Here is a 20,950-nt window from a genome sequence, read left to right as displayed (position 1 = left end):
CTCATTTTTGCTGTTATAGATAAGAAGTTCGTCTTCTTTTGCCAAGCTCAAAACTAACGCAGCTGTTGGGTCATTTTTTTTTCCAGAAGTGCTCCAACTTGCGCGTTATCTGCCTCCGTATAGCTTTTCCTTCATAGCCTCCCAGAAAACTCTTCGCTAACATAATTATTCAAGATCCGCGCTTAGTTTCGCTACGCGTTGCGCGTCGTTGGACTTTAGTATCACGTGTTCTCTCTGAAACAAACGGTGCAACGGTGTTTCCGGGAAGAAGCACTGGTGTCTCCGGCGGTGGCAATGGCAGCCATAGCGTCACGTGACGGCATCTCACACACCGGATAAATCAAATAAAGACGCCGAGGATTACGAGGCCACCTTTCACGAATACGTGGCTACCTATGTATAAACGCTGATTATGGACTGCCCGAGGAGCTTCATCCAAATCCATGCCGTGGATTTTATCCACACAATCCAAAGGTTGCGTCAGTGCACGGGCGATAGTGTCTAGAGAGTTCATCTGTCACAAATTTATGTTTTCGAAGCAAATAATAATAATAATAGCAATAGTAATACTAATATACTATTAACAGCATAAACGTATCGTTAAAATAATACGATTCCAGCCGTGGCCGAGAACCTCACTCATATGACCTTGTGCTTAGCTGCAGAACGCCATAGTCATTGATGCGAATATAATTAACTAACTAGATCTAATTGTCCTTTTTTCTGATTCCTCTGTTTAAGTGCATCTGGACCACGAAGCATGTAAAGCATCCCTGATAGGTGCATTCGCATTGCTGCCGAGGCGCTTTAAATAAAATTTAGTGAAAGTTGAACTTTTAAAGGCACCATGTTTCGATCTTTCCTGTCCTGTTCTTATTTTATATTTCTTAGTGCCATATTACAACACCGCAACTGCAAACCAACAAGCCCTGAAGCAAGCGGCGATAACATGTGTTCAACGTATTTTCTTAAGCTAAACAAAACAGCGCGCGTTCAACGGCTTTCTTTCGCCGAGTCACAAACACCAATTAACCTTGCCCTACTGGGCTCCATTTTCGCGCTCTTCGTTAAATAGAAAAAAGAAACGCAACACTAACGGAGCGAGAGGAACGTTCTGCATTAGGCCAAACAGTACATTCGAGCTCAGTGTAGCCGGCGCGCGCTCTGACCTTCACCGAGTTTCTCTCTTAACTCTCGTATCTCGCCGGCCACACATGAGCGTCGATTATGCGAACGCGGAAGAAGGAGCCAAGCGACAACCTCTCCCCGATTCCGCTTCGCATTACTTAATCGATAGAGCTAGGATCGAATGCTCGCCAGGCACGTTTTTCGAAGCTAGTGGCCGGCGGAGTGAGATCGTCGCCCTGTGCTCGTCTGGCTGTCTGCGCCTCGCTGATTGAAACAAAGCTTGAGGAAGAAGCAGCGACGGAAGTCATCCACGCCGCCAAACGTTTACCGTGTGCTGTGTTTGTGGAGGACAAGGCTAAGTGCTCGCCACGTCAGTGTACGAGACGGAATTAAGCCCTGAACAAGCCCTCCCCGCTTCTGCTGTGCCGATAAGTCGCCGTTGGACGACGTCCTAATAGCCACTGGTTGTGGACCTCCTGAGGAAACAGAGACGACCCACTGTGCCGGTAACGGTTTTGTGCGCGTTTTCGTGACGACTGGTCACCGATACACCGGTACCCGATTGCGGGAAGACCAGTCTGGTGGGTCTTCGCAACCAGCTAGGACAAAAACAGTGCCCAAATTTCTTGTGACCTACAACGATTGTAGCCCTGCAGAAGGTGACAAGAGAAGAGCAGACATCGAACGAGTGAAGAGGAACTGCTTGCGGAGTTTTACAGCGAACAATAGACCGACAACAGCGTGGGAGTAGCGGGAAAAAGGAGTCGCTCTGTGGCGTGTACTTCGATCGTGCTTGACTAATCGCCACACTTTCAAGCGCAGACTCCTCGTTGAGCATCGAGTAATGGGTCGACGAATCAAGCGGCGACAAAAGTATTCGGTGAGTGTTTCGGCCTCACAATCTCTACACAGTGGTGGCTTTTCTTTTTTTTTTTCTGAGAGGACACGCGTTTTGAAAACAGGTAAATTATGCATGGACGAATATCTTACACCCCGGTTTAAACGCAATGAAGTATGTGACCAACTATAGGACGAAAACCAGCGAAAAAGGTCAAGACGATTAAGGAGCGTAAATATATGTATGCATCAGCGTCCCTCGCCTAAACTGAAAACGAGTGTTCGTATGTAGGACCATGAGTGCGATAGTGAATTTGAGTGAAGTGTGTGTGTGTGCGCGTGCGTGCGAGTGTGTGGTGTTTAACCACGCTTTAATTATAAGGCCACAAAATTTAAGGCCAGAAAAAGTGTGTGTGAATATACATGAACGGACCCTTTATTCATAACCACCTTGAACTTTATAGGAGATCAATTCTTATTTTTCTGAATTTTTGCCGCCAATTAGTCCTGCTGGAGTTAAAGGGCTAGAAAGAAGTCGCCTCAAAACTATGGATAATATTGCAATTGCAGCAGGCGGTATAGAAGTGCTTTTAAGCGACTTACAGCCTTCGAATGCGCCTGGACCTGATGGTATGCTAAAAGTGGCCCTGAAAGCTTGTTCTCATTCCGTGTCAATCTGCTTAAAACTTATTTCCGTAAAATATTTGAATGAAAGCTTTATACCTGAGGACTGCAAGATGAGATGTGTTGTCCCCGTTCATAAATCGGGTTTTCGAAGGCTTGTTACTAATTATCATCATGTTTTCTTAACTAGTGTATGCTGTAAAGTGTTTAGAGCGTATCTTATATTCATCCGTAATCCAACACGTAGAGACCCATTCGTTACTGAACCCTTTTCAGTGTGGATTTCGCAAGGGACTATCCGCTCGTAAGTTGACGCGTGATTTGGTTCTTGCTATGGACGAACGACGTTCTGTTGACTTCAGCGAACCGTTCGATGTGTTGACACAAATTATTAGTGCAGAAATTGTTAAGTTATAACAGCTCGCCTCAGATATGTTCATGGATCGCCGAATACTTGCGCACATGAGGACAGTGCGCTCTTGTAGATGCAGCTCAATCGAGTATCTCGGTCGTAACATCAGGAGTGCCGTAGGGATCCGCTTTGGGGCCTCTGTTTTGTTTTTACTTCATATCGGCGATATCAACGTGAATATAGTTTCGAAAAAGATTATCCTTGTCGACGATTGTATACTTTCTAATAAAATGTGTGCTAATAATGAATGTCGTGAAATTCAAAATGATCTGAACATCATACAAACGTGGTGTAAAAAATTAAGAATGACATTACATTTCAAGAAAACAGTATGTGTCAGGTTTTCAAGAAAAAAATAAGCATCGGGTTCTTCTACTTCCAGAAGTAGTTTCGGAATACAAGCATCTGGGTGTGTATTATACTGCCTCTTTATCTTTACATCGGCACGCCGGCTATACTGTTGCTAAAGCGTGTGAAAAAGTGAATCCCACCACCTCCCAGAAGACCACGCGTGAGCTTTCGCCACGCGACAAATCTTGTGGTGCTAAAGCGTGTAAACTCCCATGTTTTCTAGGTCGAAACGCGCGCTCACTTTCTCAGAGTTCAATGCAACTTTTGGATACCTCGAACGTGACATCGATCCTGGATTACGCGTGTACCGTGTGGGAACCTCCAACCACCGTACACAAATATGAGTTAGAGAAAATGCAATCCATGGTAGGGCGTTACGCTTTAGGTGTGTCTCACAAGGACACCAGTTTCAGTGCCAGTAACTCCGGGGCAGTGTTGGATGGGCAGTCGCTAGAGAACCACAGAACAGCTGGCGCTTCGTTTCAAGTTATTTCATGTGACATACTACTCAAACATCGGTATCTCGCGTGAATCTTTTGTGCTTACGCGTTGAACATTGTTATAAAATAAGGGAATGTAAATGTAGGACTGCCGCCTTCAGTAGCAGTTTTGTTTTCGAAAACAGCTTGTCAGTGGAATCAACCGTATTCGACCACGTGACAATATTTTCATATTTCCTATTATGTGTTTTTATGCAAGCGTGCGGGAACTTGCGATTCGTGTGCTCGGATGCGTTCTTCCCCCACTCCCCGTTTTTTTTTTTTTTTTGCGTGATAAGAGTTTGCTAAGACCACTAATTTTTTGTTGCAGCATTCCTTACGTTGTTCGTTCGCGCTTCTTGCTGTTACAGTCTTTTTCTTCCATGTTATTTCTTTATTCCATTCTACAGTTTTTGTGCAGGACATATTCTATATTGCTTGTGCTACTTACATCTGCTACTACGCTTTGTATCTTTTGTATACCCTCCTGCTTTTATGGAATGTAGCCCCCCTCGCTGTGTGCAACAAAATAATAAAGCTGATTATTTTTGAACTGGTAAAGAAGAAAGTTAAGTCGTCCTGCACTGACAGATTACGGCTTAGAAATTGCACTTTTGCCAATGCTGGACGTTTCGCACTCTAGAAGACGCTACAGGATCGGACAACGAGTAGTAACGACAATTTCTTATTTCCGCACCTTCTACCTGCGACGTCACATGTGTCGTGGAAATCGGTGGCATAAGATAGTAAGCCTTGGTTAGTGGTAAACAGCAACACCGTGCATGAATATGAACTTAGACATGGACATCGTCTTTGAAATTTCCCACAGACATCAGCCAAAATCCGTTATGATTGTTCCGGAGACGGTGGGCGATGAAATAATTAATAGAGCCTAATTTTACCCGAAACTGTGCTTTTCATCCGATCAGGAAGAGTGCTGACTGGAATACCGTATTCAAAAGTCAGCAATTACTTAAAGTTTGTGGCGATTAAAAGAACAACTTCGTTGTTGTAGAATCTCGCTCATGCACTCAGCCTGTTGCTGTTGTGTATTGCTGAGGGTTGCCACAAAATGCACAAATTTCTTCAGAAAATGGGTTGCAGCGAGGTCGTTGGTTCGAATACTTTATGAGTTTACACTCTGAAAGGTAGAGATATATTTGTTTAGAGAAAGGCAGAGAGATTGGAACAAGATAGGGTGCGGCAAGAGAAATAAGAATGCAAGAAGAATCCACAACGAAGGGCATTGCAAGCCAATTTGTTGCTTTTAGACAGAAGATCATTCACTCTAAAAAAAATACTTGGTCCACGGCCAAATGCGGGCCTTCAGAAAAGAGCATTTCTTGCTTTGAAAAAATTTTTCGAGGACACCTCATTTTGGGGCAATATTAAGTTTCAGTTGATCCCAATATGCTAAATGAGTGATATAAATTGTTCTGGGTTAAAAATTGATTTATGTGGTGATTGTAATTTTTACGCAACGTGTAGTTGTGCTCTATCCTGGCAGTGTAATTACATGTGTTGTGTGTTTTCGCTATTCAAAATATATGTCTTTATATGTGCGAATGTGTACTGAACTCACGCGCAAAACTTTGCGATTATGTACTGTTAGACTGTATAGTTTTTATTCATCTGGTATGTTTATACATGCGAATGTGTACTGAACTCAGGCACAAAACTTTGCGATTCATGCACTGTTAGACTGTATAGTTCTTATTCGTCTGGTGTACTACTGAGTGCCATATTTTGTGACATTATTTTCTCCCTTTTTGCGCATATTTGTCTTCTTTGCTAAGTGACAAGGAATGACCGGTGCCGCCTTAAAGGCGCCAACCTCTCCTAATATTCATTTCAATAAAAGAAATGGCAGAAGAAAATGGAAGAGGATGGTGACCAAGATTAGGTATCTGGAGTATGCCGGTGGTCCACATGGTAGCGTCCTTAAATTCTTGAGTCCAGTGCGGCGTCGTTAAAAAAATTGCGGCGAGGCCCATACGGTTATTGCACCGAATCACAGGCGGGGCCAAGTGCCCAAATTAAGGTCCTCCAAGATTATAACCTGCATGGTGTTGATGCTTTCCAAAGAGGAGTCGGCAAAATCCGCCGTTCGCGCGAACTCGTTGGGCAGACGCAAAATGTGTGCGCTAGCATTTCTGGCATGCGTGGTGGTGGCCACAATCTACGCTTCACGCTATCGCGGCGTCGTTTGAGACCGTGGTTTTCAAAGGAAGACACACAAAGCGCACGCTCTAAATGATACGATACAACGTTACTAGACGAAGGGTTGTGCTTGCACTATGAATTTGTTTTTTTTTTATTACATGATGTATTTTAGTTATTTATTCACATATACTGTAGCCCAATACAGGGATATAGCAGGAGTGGGAACATTATACATTACTATACATTACACATTGAAAACACACATAAACACAGAAAGATTATTGATTAAGAAGAAGCTAGTTACATGTTAGCGAAGCTCTTACCAGTGGCAACTATGTAATATTTTAGTGATAGTGAACGAATGTTACCGGGTAGAGAATTCCAAAGCCCTATTGCACGTGGAAAAAAACTGTACTTGAATGTGTTAGTACGTGTAGTACACGCGTATATGTGTTAGTACGTAGTATCATGCCCTCCGACACAGGGTACGTTCGTGTTCTGCAATTCACGAACGTCATCCGTATAGCACATCACCGCCAGTGGTTATATTCCTGGTCGTACGTGCCTATCGCCTATGAGCATACAGCATACTTTTCGTATATATGCATCACGCGTCCTAAGGAAGGGTGCGCTAGGCTGTTACGAGCTTCGAAGGTCACCTGAAGTAAAGGCAGCAATGCTGCATTGAGCGTTCGCGTTGAGCGCAAACATGCGCGACATGATCGCGTAATGAAATTTATTGCGCAATAATCTTTTTTTTTTAGAATGATTTCGAAGAGAGATCGCTTCCTGTATTAAGTGACGCAGTTGAGTTGAAGTTTATTTTTTCCTACGTGCATCCAAAAGCTGGAGCAGAGGCTAAAGTCTATACGTAGCCTGACAAAATGCCTCTGCTCCTATCACAGTCCGGCACGCAAGCCGATAAGCACAATGAAGAAACACCACAATACTGCCCCTCTATACATCCTAAAGAAAATGCAATGCCTCACATGAAGAGAAATAACTCCGTCATAAATCATAAATCATGGTACTAACACTCCCACAGCTATGTGGACACATGTAGAATAAAGAAACAGACTTGTAGCACATAACGCGAAATAAAACGTTTATATAGAACAATGGAAAATTGCATATATGAGGGTCGTAAGGTATGAAAAAACAAACACAAAACACTTCACTGCCTACACAAACTCAGTCTTAGGAGTTCATTTATTTATTCGTTCTCACCCATAGCCTCAGAGGACATGGATGCTCAGATTGAGGTTCAGTGCACAAAAGAATCACAATCAGACTGGAGAGTTCCATTAATTATGAAGAGATTTTGGCTTGAGGGAATTCTACAATCGCTTGTCACGCTTTATATTTCTGAAGTGACGGGGGGTGGGAGGGTGCTTGTTGGCCTCTACGCTGTTTTGCTGCAAATCTACTGGTACGTCGAGAAAGGTATTAGTCCTTATGGATATTCTCCGTGTAGCGAAATTTCCAAGTAGACTGGAATGGTACATCCATGTATATGCAATGCTGTTGTGAGAAACAAAACCTGCAACATATAAAGGCCATCGAAATGGCTGTCTAACGCAAATTATCATCGTAAACAGTGACGATGGCTAGCTCTGGCAGTTCTTCCTCAAAGTTAGTAAAACGTTCAGTCATGCCCCAAAACGTGTATCCTAATACAATACGCAATATACGTGCCCAATTAAGACAAGTAACTTTTAAGCGGCTTCGCTAGATAAAATGTTTTGTTTGTTTTTTAGCCTATTCAGGGTTTTATCTTGCTTCGGGGCTGGCAGTGGTGCATCAAATCTCTTGCTTTTGACACTGCCGGTTTGTGGACAAGCGTCAGCCCGGTGCTCGATGGGGGGGGCACGTGCCGCGAGAATCGGGCTTTGTGGTGAATGGTGAGAGTTGCATGGGCGTCTGCATTGCATTCCATGTAGCATGATCAGGCGGGGCGCGTGGGAGCTTGGAAAAAGTGATCAGGGCTTTCCGACTGCCAGCCCCACCCTCCTTCACTCGAACGAACAGGATTTTGACGTCTTAGTTCTAGAACGCCTGCATGAGCTCTTGTAATCTGAAATATTGGTGGCGGTAACATTGTCGATAACCCCCTCAGCAACATAGTCGGGCGGCGGTGCTGCGTAGACGCATGCGGGGCAGGTCTCGCCGTGCAGAGCGAAATTTTCTATGCGTCGGTGCTTCAGGACGACTGTTGGAATCGCGCACTGCGACAGTTTTTGCACGAGGTTGTTTCGGTTCGGATGGTGATTGACGCGCTACTGAACTCTTGTCTTTGCGAGGCTTGCTGTTAGGCTTAGCCGAGCGTTCAGGGCGCTCGGCGGCAGTCCGGCGATGCTCCGGCCTGTTGACGGTGGCGCGATTATCGCGGTGCGAAGCTATACACGGCGGCTCCTTATTTGCGCGTTTGCGAGCGAATACGTTCTCGCTTCTCATCCTTCAGTTAGGTTAGGGTAGCGCTGCCTATTACTGGCTTTTCTGGCACACGAAGTAGAAGCAACGCTCCCGTTCTTTGATCGAGGCATGTTTGCAGGCGTCGCGAGAGAAGAAGAAGAAGAAGAAGAAGAAGAAGAAGAAGAAGATGATGATGATGATGATGATGATGATGATGATGATGATGATGATGATGCTTTCCCTTTTGTATCAAATGGGCGCAAGTTTCGCATCCTAGTGGAGAGTGGCGAGCAGCGCCTGGTGTCCAATCGTTGCACCAATGAGCGCGAGCCTCCGTGACAGCTGCGCGGCTGCTGCTGGGCGAAGCTTCAATCTTGCTGCCGGTGATGTGGCCTTCGCGCGCAGAGGACCCAGGACTCCCATACTATCGTAGGGAAACGTGTCGCACCTGACATTATAACCCTTATTACATAGATGATGCAGATAGGCTATTTCCAAACTCCCAAGTTAGCTTATCACTTCACACTCCTCACAATATCAAGAAGTCGAGCTTTATTTTAAATTTCGTTAATGAACTACTGCATATATGCTCATGATTTTTTGGGAATTATTAGGTCTAGCTTGAGCTTGTAGCATTACTTTGGCGAATTTGTAAGCGGAAAATTAGTTTTTTTAAGGTGAACCGGAAAATTCGAACTTACCTTCGTGACCTGGCTGACAGCTTCCCATATAAAGCTTCGCTTTAAAAAGAGGGTGGCGGCAGATTGCTCAGCGTTCTTACACGTGCGTGGGTTGGGTTGTTGGCTGGTCCATCCGTCTTCATCCGTTGTGAAGGGACGGCGTGACTGATGCGGCCAACCCAGTTTCAAACGTTTAGTGGCCATCTTGGTAGTATGTCGAAGTATATACGCCTTGCTTGTTAACGGACTCAAAGTTTGGTACGAGTACCTCGCTTCTGTGCTCTCTCGCGACCCCTGATGGCGAGACGTAGTACATTTAGTACAGAACGCCATAGTTTCGAACAATGGTCACCAAAGGAAACTCTGGCGCTAGTGTGACAGAGGCTGCATGCATGACAGATCAGCCAGCGTGGGAATGGTGGGCGATATACGAATCTGCCTAAGCTACGTCTTGGCTTCAAATGGCTCTGCGACTTTGCAAAATCAATTATACTCAACAAAACACTTCGTTACAAGTGCAACAGTTCACGACTATTATGCATGAAAGGGGAAATTGTCATCCCACCGAACGTAGCACGACGAGATATTATATACAAAAGAAACCTTCGGAAACCCTACAAAGGAAATTCTTTACGTATTGCATTCATCCCTTTGTGAAAGCGAGACTAGGAATCTTATTACGATACTGCACACAATAGTGGTGCGCCAGCAGGACGGGGTTTACAAGAGATGGGTTAGCAATGTTTCTTTTTATTAATATTTTTCATGTTACGTAATGGACGTGCAATCATCTATATTACCAGATAAACAATTCCAATTTTTGCACGTAACATGAAAGTGTTTTTTTTTTGAAAAACATTACTACGAGCAAAGAACTGTAGAACTATTATCGCGTGATGACCTGTGCGGCGAATGAAACCCGGTGTGTGTCACTTGGCAAACCTGTTTTGCCATTATACATGCGAGTAGAAGAACCCGAGTCTGACGACATCGCACACCAGATCGCGTTATTAAAAAAAAATATCTGCAAGAACATCCGAAGCCGCAGGCACTATTATTAGGCAAAACCACGTAGTTCCAATAATTTCCTACGCAGTGGAACGATCGTGGCGTCAAAGTTCCCACAAGCAAGTTTTGTAGGAGCTAGTCTCTACGAAGAGCATGAACTAAATGCACCACTTACCGCTTACATTAGGCGCGCGTGTAACAGCGAACCGCGTTGCGTCACATATATCTATCTATCCGCGGCGAATAAAAAGCAAATGAAAACGAAATTTTCTGCCAATAAGGAAAAGAGGAAGAGATAAGGCGAGAAAGAGCAGCGACTGGGTCAATGTCGCATGATCGCCACACAGCGAGTTTTTGCCGGCCTGCTCACGCGAGGCGGTGTCATCCGCCCGACGCGTTTGTCCACGTGGTGGAGAGTTTGATCTCTTTATTGTGTGCAGTGCGGCCGCTTGTAAAGAGCCACGATCCTCTGCCGCGCGCAGCGTCTTTTAAGGCTCACTCACACTAGGCCAACACGACACCGATTTCGCTCTGCCGACTGTCGGCGACAGAGTTTCTTTTACTCCGTGTCGGCGTCTCCGTCATAATGTATACTGACGCCGAACAATCTGCGGTCGGCAGATTGTTCAGCGTCGGTACATTGTGACAGAGGCACCGACACGAAAGAAAAGAACGCTGTCGCCGACAGTCGGCAAGGCAAAATCGGTGTCGGGTCGGCCAAGTGTGAGTGAGCCTTCAGGGAGAAGCTTCGTTAGCGAATCCTCCAGGACTTCGCTGACTGCGGTGGCAGCTGCTGTCTTGGCGATTAGCTCAAGGCAGAACAGTACTCGTACAGAACGAGTCGCCGAGCCTATACGCACGTACACAGCCATCCGTACTATACCGCTGCAGATGTGCCTGTGGCCGGATCTGCTCTGCACGGAATTACGCAGTGAAACAACTAATGCAACTTAAAAAAAAAAGCGATCCTCATTGCAACAAGTGTATACGCCGCCTTCAAGCATATCATTCATATTAGAGCGAACGGCTTTATACTAAAGTTTGAAAGTTTAACATAATGAACGTATACAATGGCAAAGTACACACTTTTGCGACCCAACAAATTTGTTAAAGGGCCCCTACCGATTGCTATCCTTACCGATTGTTGTTTTCCCCAGATTTCAGGGACTCAATCACACGCATACTTCCTTCCGCCAACGCCCTTCAGCTCTGCGAGTTGCAACCTGCTCTCGCCCGAGAGCTTCGCGGAGTTCGAAGGTTTATCTGCTGTGGTCGGGTGGGGTGGCGGCTGCACGATTCATATAATTTCTACTGCCGCCTCGGCTGACGGTTTGCGAGACGCCTTCGTCGCCAAACTCTGTCGTCTAGATGCGCTGTTTCGCTTTTGCCTCTTCACCAGATTCGCCGAGACCTATAACTGCCACACTGCATGGGACCTGCATAATTCATTTTTTTTTCTCTCTCCTCGCCTCCCACTGATTCCGATGTTTGTCGCTGTCGACGCGGCATGAGTGGCGTCGCGCAGCAACACGAGATGCAGGCGATATGCGACCTAATGGCGCTACGATACGCTCCACTGAGAGGCAGGGAACGATCGCCTCGAGACACGTTTATTTCCTTGCTTTTTTTTCTTTTTTTTTAGATGGAGTAAACGAAAGCCCACAGCTAGTGCTGTGCGAATCGGTGGCAGTGCCAGAGGAACGGCTGCATTATTTTGTCTGACCCTTATGTATCATTATGTATCTCATCGTAAGCTCGTAATGACCGCCATTGGCTATACACTACTGTGATCTTGCGAGTGAACCTAGGCAAGCTTGTGACCCAATTTCCACACTTAAATGAAGTCTTCAGAAGTAGAAAAAAATTACCGACGATTACGTTACTTCCTAATGCGAAATTTGAGCGCAGCAAATAAGCTGTTTCACCTTTTCGATAGATTGAGGCAAAGAAATCGAGCAACACATGTATGCGCTATCACAGAATTTTTTTTTATATTTCCCGTACTCCTGGATCATCTCGACGGCGGCGACGGTAAGCTTCTGCTTCGGCGGCACGCACCTCTGGATTCTGACGGCGACGGCGCTGGGCCTCTGCTCTGGCAGCTCGTTTAGCAGCAGCAGCAGCAGCAGCAGCAGCAGCAGCAGACGGAGGACTTCCATCGGTCGTCTCGCTCATGGCTCAGAAAGAACTGGCAGATAATTTCGCAGTGGCGAACGGCAGCGGCAATTTCGGCTCGGGCTGTGCACATATACAGATCCGCCGCCACCGATCTGGCTCTCTGATTGCCACCGCACAGGGCGAACGGCAGCGGCAATTTCGGCTCGGGCGGTGCACATATACAGATCCGCCGCCACCGATCTGGGTCTCTGATTGCCACCGCACAGGGGTTGCATTGGAGGAGGAGCGAAGAAAGGAATTAAGTTCGAGCCGGCGCTTTGACAACCGGAGACTCGCAGGAAGAGGGGGGAGGGGGGCGGCGTGTACACCCAGCGGCAAACGATGGGGGCAGAAGCGCGCGCAGCAAGCGGACAACACGATAAAGGGAGGAGGGAAGAGATAGCAGCGACTGACTGATGCCGCTGACGCCGATACAGGGGGGGGGGACCCTTTCCTCCTCTTTCTGCATGGCGGCGACGGTGTTCTATGCAGTCACGTTATCTTGACTCTCTAGCGGCGTCAGCGGCATCCAGCGGTATCCGTCGGTCGCTGCTAGCGCTGGGGGGATGAAAGGGGGGCGGAGCTGGTTACGAGGCCGACGACGACGCGAAACCCAGGAACGGACGCCAAAGAGCTGCGCTCTAAAATACCGATTAAGAAGGCCGTCATGCATGGAGGTACACTCTCGCCAATTAAGGCTTATCCACTGCATTCTTGGAAGGATTACTCAAGCCCCATAGACTGAGAAGGGTCAGGTGTGAGGATAAGCGAACAATACCTTAGGAACCTGTAATTTGAGCATTCGAGATTGTCCTGTTCTGCAACATTGGAGATGATTTCCAACAAAATATCTTTATAGGCTTAATTTCAGGCCCACGGACGATCCATTCACACGTTTCTCAAAAAAAAAAAAGGAGAAATCAGTGCCCTTCTGCTCTGTGAAGAAGGATGACCAGCGAAGCTATATGAATGTGGGCCCCTTAATGGCGCACTGCACCTGCGCCCCAGGTCGGCCCGGCATTGCATTATATTCGGTATTGGCCCACGTATGGGGATTTTTGTGTCTACACATGGACACGATCGTGGGCAAACTATCCCTTAACAGCTCCGCTGTAAAAAAGAAAAAAAGAAGAACTAGGAGGACCTCACTTACACCCCATACACACGAGACCGCAGCGTGCTGCTGCCTTGACTCTGAAGCGCACTTTGGCTGTCGGTCGTCTGGTGATTGTGGATCAGGCACTCGATTGTATACTGCGAACAAAGTGCCTGCGGTACGTGTTTCCTTTAAGGTACTCTTAATGATCCTAAGCTCCCCTTTCGGCCTTCTTTCGTCGGAGCAAGCGATGTGCTTTGTTCCCGGTGAACCGGCGAACACACAACTGAGAGAGAGAGAGATGAAGAGGAAAGGCAGGGAGGTTAACCAGATATTAGTCCCCGGTTCGCTACTCTACACTTGGGTGAGGAGATATGAGTCAGAAAGGGGAAAGAGAGGAGAGGGTTAAAAAAACAGCATTTGTACGCTGTCGGCTGAGCTGCCTGTGCGTCTGGAGAAACGAATGCACATCTAACCATCCTCAAAGACGCTGGTCTCAATGAGACACTTTAATTTGTTCGCTGTGGGTTGTGTTTCGGTGCATGCCGTATGGCTCTGGCCCGCACTGCGCTTGTATATGATTTCATTTTGCGTCGTACCCGTCCCGAGTAGCATGCTAGCTAGTCCCCTTACCGTCGTTCAAACCTCCTCGCGTTCCAGTAAGCAGCGCTCACTCCTAAGTACACGTACCTAACCGAGTGGCTTGGTTCCCGGTACACGCCGAAAGCGAGACCTGTGAGATCACGGCCACCATACGAGCATGCCATGCTAACCATTACCTCACGAATGCAGACACTTCTAGCGTAGCCAAACTTTAGTAGATACGTGTTGTAAGTGGAAGCATCACATTTGTCTCGTACGTGAGTATCACGTTTGTATCTAATAAATTTAATGCTACGGACCGACCAACCGACCGAATCGAAACTATGTGATGGTAGGCAAAGCTTAAAACAGAGAAGCCACAGAGCCATACCGTTTAGAACCGTTTTGTTTGTAGATGCATGCAGACCCAACGCGCGAGCAGGACTTCAAGAGGTTCAAGAGCAGGAGCAGGATTCAAGAGGTTCCTGGGCGGCCCTTAGATACGTCCTAATAGTGGGAAGACTGAACGTGGTGGCCTTCGTATTATCTTTTATGTCCAGTGTCTTCTGCACACAAAATCTTGCGAGTGAGTCACGTCTCGGAAAGAAACCTGCAACGTGCACTCTTCCACCAAAACGGAGCCGCAGCGACCGGGATCGTACCCGCGACCCCGTTTATGCAATATGCAGAGGCCATATAAGCCGAGGACCCGCGTTGAGACCAGGGACAGCTTACTAAAAGTTGAGGAATGACGTCGATATACTCACGTGGCAATTCTGCGGCTGATAAAAAAGCATCGCCTGTACAGGCGCAGCAATTTCGTTGAAAACATGACCTTAGGAGCGCGGATCTCCATGACGTGCCGAAAAACGGGAAGTCGAGGACAGCCGGGAAAGTAAGAAACCATGACAGTGCGATACCTCCGCGGCCAGCGAACACACCTTGTTGCAGGCCACAGGAAACTTCCTTTCTTCTGTATCACTACAGACGGAACCGGGCGAGAATTCCGAATGCCGTGTTCGGAAAGCACGCGAGTCTGAAAGCATGTTTCGCTAAAACACATTTCTTGACACGACAACGGGAACCGCTCGCAGAGGCGTTCATGGCGGAACAACGTTTGTGACGCAACCTTAAACAGCGATGTGTTGAATTAACACCGAAGCTCTTCTGTTTCCTTCACCCGCAAGATCTGACGGGGCTATGGTGTAAGGAACATGACACCAAAATGAATGCTAAACTGGAGCGTTGTTTCTTCAACCTCACGCAAAAGGTGGCAAATCCAATAGCCCGCCCATCAATTTCCAGTCATTGCGATAAAGATACTCAGCAAGCTCGTGTTACACTGACATATGCATAAACCGCCAGTTTCCGGAACGCAAATTCAATGTTTCCGCGAAACTGCGCCACGATCTCACCGTTTGCCGTTCTCTCCATCCAATTCCATGGTCAATCTTTTCAACAAGCGCCCGTTCGGTCTCTTGCGTGTCGGGGGTCGAAGTTCCTCCCATGGCCGACGAAGAGGCACACATTTTGGAAACGATCCGCATGACCTTGCGTTGAGACGCGCGCACAAGCTCGTGTAAAGGAACGCTACCACTACACTCCGGATTCGCCGTACGGAGCAGACCAAGACGCAACGCAAGATGGCCACAGCGGAGAGCAGGCTTTCGCGTTTTGAAGAACGAGTCGGGCGCTTCCATGCGCACGGCTCTGGAACGTCCTGCCCCCTTTTCCGTTGGTCGACGCACGCTGCGTGCGCGCTTTCAGTTCATCAGCCGTACCCGTGACGCAGCATTCCGGCGCCTCTCCCGTGCCGTTCAGGCCCGAGGCCTGTTGCTTGCCGTATTTCGATAAGCAGATTTCGCGTTAGAGAAGTCAGTCCGCCGCGGATGCTGTGCAGACTGTACGCGATGTGCAGCACTACAGCAAAAGTATATTGTCAGCGCCTAAGACACGATGACCATGGTTTACGCACGCGCACACACGTCCGCGAGCCGAGAATTCGAATTCCCCAGCACTTTCATTACTGCCACTACTCACTATTCACTACTGCCCCAGCACTCACTACTGCCAACGTTTTTCATTTCGAATATATTCTTTCCTTATACGTTTTTTTAGAGCGCAGCTCTTTGGCGTCCGTTCCTGGGTTTCGCGTCGTCGTCGGCGTTGTCGTCGGCCTCGTAACCAGCTCCGCCCCCCTTTCATCCCCCCAGCGCTAGCAGCGACCGACTGATACCACTGGATGCCGCTGACGCCGCTAGAGAGTCAAGATAACGTGACTGCATAGAACACCGTCGCCGCCATGCAGAAAGAGGAGGAAAGGGTCCCCCCTGTTGCGTTTCGCCTGCGACACGTGGTTTTGCCGGCGCGACTGCGGCGGGGCGGCAGACATTTTGGCCCGATCGTCGTCGCCGCAACACTCATCGCCAGGTGTTTCCAGGCGCGACTGCGGCGATGCGACCGCCTAGGGATCATCCTCGCATTCCAGTCATTGTGCCCGAAACAGGCGATGCCAAAGCAGGGATCTCGTTCCAGTCATTGTGCCCGAAACAGGCGATGCCAAAGCAGGGATCTCGTTCCAGTTATTGTGCCCGAAACAGGCGATGCCAAAGCAGGGACCATCCTCTCATTACAGTCATTGTGTCCGACCGGCAGCGCCACGACAGGGTGCTACGAGATCGTGCTCGACATGGTGCTACGGCATCGCTACGACAGTGTGCGTCACCATTAGCCCATTGTACATTCACGTGCTCGTCTTTTGAGGGGTTCCTTCTTGCCCTCAACTGCGAGAGTATAAAAACAGCTGCCCCCGGACGCCAAGAGGAGGGCTCCGATTTCTTCTGTTGAGTGAAGTGCTCTCCCGTCTCTCTACTTCGGTCAACCTGACCGCCAACTCTTTGCGATGTTAAAATAAACAAGTTGTTTCGTTGTTACCAGTCGACTCATGCTTTGCCGGGACCTTCGGATGCTTCCAGTTGTACCCCAGGCCGCCAGGCCAACGCTACCCTTGGGGCTTGCGACCCAGGTACAACCACGGGCGTCAGCGCCGAGTTCCCAACAGATCGTACCAGCAGTCTGATCCCAAACATCTGGTTGGCAGCGGTGAGATCGCCTCCGACTTCAAACAACTGTCTGCCAGCGGTGAGATCGCGACAACGGAGGCCAGCAGCGAAGAGATGCAGTTGACGGTATGCTGAGCAGCTCAACGACGATCCGGGAGCAGTGCAACGAGCCCTGTGTGACGACTGGTTGCCTGCAGCGGAACGACTGCGCGGAATTCCTGCCTGCGAGGTTTGGTGAGTGCGGGACTTTCTTCTTCTGAGCTTTGCCAGGCTTTTGTTAGTGTCAGAAACAGAGCTGGTAATTGTGGTTGTCGTTGCTGCCGGGTTAGTTTGCGGCAAGACAATAGTAAGCAGTAGAGAAAGCAGCATTCAGAGCAGCCATGGATTTGAAGTCGTTGCGCAAACCGAAATTGTTGGAGCTTGCAAGAGAGTTGGGTCTGGATGTCTCAGACAAACTCAGAAAACCAGAACTGCTAAAGGCTATTCTTGAGTTAGAGGCTGAGGATGACGAGCTGTCGGAATGCCTTGAGACTATTGAGGAGAGGTCAAAAAGACAGGAGCGCGAACTTAAAGAACAGAAAGAAAAAGAAGAGCGTGAACTTAAAGAACAGAAAGAAAAAGAAGAGCGCGAACACGCTTTGGAAATAAAGCGTCTCGAGGTAGAGATGGAACGCGCTCGTAATGGAAGTCAGGCACACGGTGCAGGAGAACGAGTATTGTTCAAAATGACTGACCTGATGCGGCCGTTTAAGCTTGGAGAGGACATTGGTTTGTTCCTGGTTAACTTTGAGCGAACGTGCGAGAAGCAGGGGTTCTCTCGGGAAACGTGGCCACAGCGCTTGCTCACTTTGTTACCCGGCGAGGCGGCCGACGTAGTCGCTCGCTTGGATAGAGAGGAGGCAGAGGATTTCGACAAAGTAAAATCGAGTCTGCTAAAAAAGTACTGGCTGTCTGCGGAGGCGTTCCGTCGGAAGTTTCGGGAAAATGAGAAAGGCAAAAGTGAGTCATATACAGAGTTTGCGTATAGGCTTATGTCGAACATGCAGGAGTGGCTCAAAGAAGAGAAAGCGTTTGGTGACCACGATAAAGTTCTGCAGTGTTTCGGGCTAGAACAGTTTTATAGTCGGTTACCGGAGAACGTGCGATACTGGGTCTTGGATAGGCCAGACGTTTGTACGGTGGCTAAAGCCGCTGAGCTAGCCGAGGAGTTTGTGACGCGTCGGGCTCGCGGAGCTAAGGACGGTCAAAAGGGTGAATTTGGCTCGAAGTTTGAGAGGCCAAAGTTCACACCCATCAGATTAAAGGGGGACACGCGTAGTGAGGATGCGAGTGAAAGCAGTCCGACCAAACGTAAGGAGACGGCGGCAGCCAAACGCAGAAAGCGGTTCGAGATGAGGCGAGCGCGCTTGTGTTATACGTGCCAGAAGCCGGGTCACTTTTCGGCGCAGTGTCCGGAAACAACACCAAAAGTTGTGTTTTTTTCAATAGGCAGCACTGACGAGAACATGAAGCTTCTCGAGCCTTACATGCGAGACCTCCTCGTGAACGGGAAAGAGTGCCGAGTGCTTCGCGATTCCGCAGCTACGATGGATGTAGTTCACCCATCTTACGTAGAACCCCATATGTTCACGGGCGAGTGCGCGTGGATCAAGCAAGCCGTGGAAGCTCATAGCGTGTGTCTGCCGGTAGCAAAAGTGCTTATTGAAGGACCTTTCGGAGCGCTTGAGACGGAGGCGGCAGTGTCATCTATGCTGCCACCCCAGTACCCGTACCTATTTTCAAACAGGTCCGATCACCTCCTGCGCGAGAAGGGGCTTTTGTTTGGTGAAGCTAGTGTTCAGGCCTTAACCAGATCGAAGGTTCGGGAGCTCGCTGCAAAGGCGGTAGTTGCGGGGCCGACGTTATCAAACAACGAAAAAGGGTCAGAGGCGCAGCAAGCTGATATTCCGAGCACGCCCGAACTGAATAAACTTGAGTCTGTAACGTTAAAGGCGCCAGATACTGGAGAGGAAAATCCCGATTCGGGAAAGTTAGAAGAGCTATCTACTGATTTGCTCATCGCGCCTACGTCAGACGGACTTGATAGGTTGCTAAAAGTCAGCCGGTCGGCTTTGATAGCCGAGCAAAAGAAGGATGGCAGCCTAGAAAACATTCGCTGCAATGTCAAAGAAGGTATCGCCAGGAAAACTGCGCGTTTTGTGGAAAGAGGTGGAGTCCTGTACCGGAAGTATCTAGACCGCCGAGGAGTGGAGTTCGATCAGCTGGTCGTGCCTCAATGCTATCGTCAGGATCTGTTGCGCTTGTCACATGGGGGTTCGTGGTCCGGACACCTAGGAGTTAAGAAAACTAAGGACCGTCTCTTGCAAGAGTACTATTGGCCAGGGTGTTTTCGGGACGCAGACCATTTCGTGAGGACATGTGACACTTGTCAGCGGGTGGGCAAACCAGGGGACAAATCGAGGGCGCCGTTGAAATTGGTACCTATCATTACGGAGCCTTTTAGACGGCTCGTTATTGATACTGTGGGACCTCTGCCGGTAACAGCCACGGGGTACAGACACATTTTGACTGTGATCTGCCCAGCGACAAAGTCCCCTGAAGCAGTGCCGCTTAAAGAACTCAGCTCAGTTGAGATAGTTAATGCACTACTGTCCATATTTGCGCGAGTTGGTTTCCCTGCGGAAATCCAATCAGATCAGGGCACCGTGTTTACTAGCGCTTTGACGACAACTTTTCTCGAAAGGTGTGGGGTAAAGCTGTTACACAGCTCAGTGTACCACCCACAGTCGAATTCCGTTGAGAAGCTCCACTCCGTCATGAAGCGCGTGTTGAGAGCGTTGTGTTTTGAACATCGAACTGACTGGGAGCTGTGTCTGCCTGGGGTAATGTTTGCGTTAAGAACCGCGCCGCATGCGGCTACGGGGTTTTCGCCAGCTGAACTGGTGTACGGTCGCTCGCTTCGATCTCCGCTTCGCATGCTTCGAGAATCATGGGAAGGTAGGGGCGACGACCCAGTCGTGGTGGAGTACGTGCTTAAGCTCCTCGAACGCTTAAGAAGGGCACAGGAGTTGTCAGGTGAAGCAATGACAAAGGCCCAGCAGAGGGCCAAGGTTTATTATGATCGGACAGCCAGGGCCCGTCGTTTTGAGGTTGGCGATGAGGTCATGATATTGCGCACATCGCTAAACAACAAACTAGACGTGCAGTGGGAGGGCCCAGCACGAATTGTTCAGAAACTGTCGGACGTTAACTACGTGGTAAGTCTGCCAGGAAAGCGGAAAGCACAGCAAGTTTACCACTGTAATCTGCTCAAACCTTATAGACAAAGGGAAGCAGTGGTGTGCATGATGGTAAACGTTCCTGAAGAGCTTCCGGTCGAGCTTCCGGGACTAGGCTCAGTGACGAACAGGGAAGACACCGGTCAAGTCATTAGTGACCTTATCAGTAAAGCACCGCTGTCGCCTGAGCAGAAAACCGAACTACACCAGCTATTACAAGAGTTTCAAGGTCTGTTCTCTGAGAGGCCTGGTAGGACTTCGGTACTTACTCATGATATAGAACTTACCTCCCCAGAGCCAGTACGATCCAAGGCGTATCGGGTGTCACCCCGCCAGAGCGATATTATGGAGGCTGAGGTAAAGAAAATGCTACAGCTCGGTGTTATTGAGGCAGGTGAGAGTGATTATACCTCCCCTTTGATTTTAGTTGAGGTACCGGGCAAGGAACCTCGTCCTTGCGTCGACTACCGCAGGCTTAATTCCATCACTAAGGATCAAATTTATCCGATCCCTAACATCGAGGAGCGCCTTGAGAAAGTTAGTAGCGCTCAGTTTATTTCCACCCTAGATCTTGTCAGGGGTTATTGGCAGGTTCCACTTACAGAAGAGGCTAGTAGGTATGCGGCGTTCATTTCACCAATGGGAACATTCCGTCCTAAAGTGTTGAGTTTTGGTTTGAAG

At 48.4% G+C, this 20,950-nt stretch overlaps 1 protein-coding gene across 1 annotated transcript in view; it reads left to right on the top strand.

Moving 5' to 3' along the window:
* Positions 1–1,320: 1,320 nt before the first annotated feature.
* Positions 1,321–20,950, top strand: part of LOC142557082 (N-acyl-phosphatidylethanolamine-hydrolyzing phospholipase D-like) — a 129,653-nt gene continuing 110,023 nt past the window's right edge. The window contains exon 1 of the mRNA XM_075668669.1: positions 1,321–2,008. Within this exon, the coding sequence (XP_075524784.1) occupies positions 1,973–2,008 (36 nt within the window). The 5' untranslated portion in view covers positions 1,321–1,972. The remainder of the gene's footprint in view (positions 2,009–20,950) is intronic.

Source organism: Dermacentor variabilis, chromosome 9 (genome assembly GCF_050947875.1).
Source record: "Dermacentor variabilis isolate Ectoservices chromosome 9, ASM5094787v1, whole genome shotgun sequence".
Lineage (NCBI taxonomy): Eukaryota > Metazoa > Arthropoda > Arachnida > Ixodida > Ixodidae > Dermacentor > Dermacentor variabilis.
The sequence above is the reverse complement of the archived record's forward strand: the minus strand, read 5'-3'. Positions and strand labels throughout refer to the sequence as shown.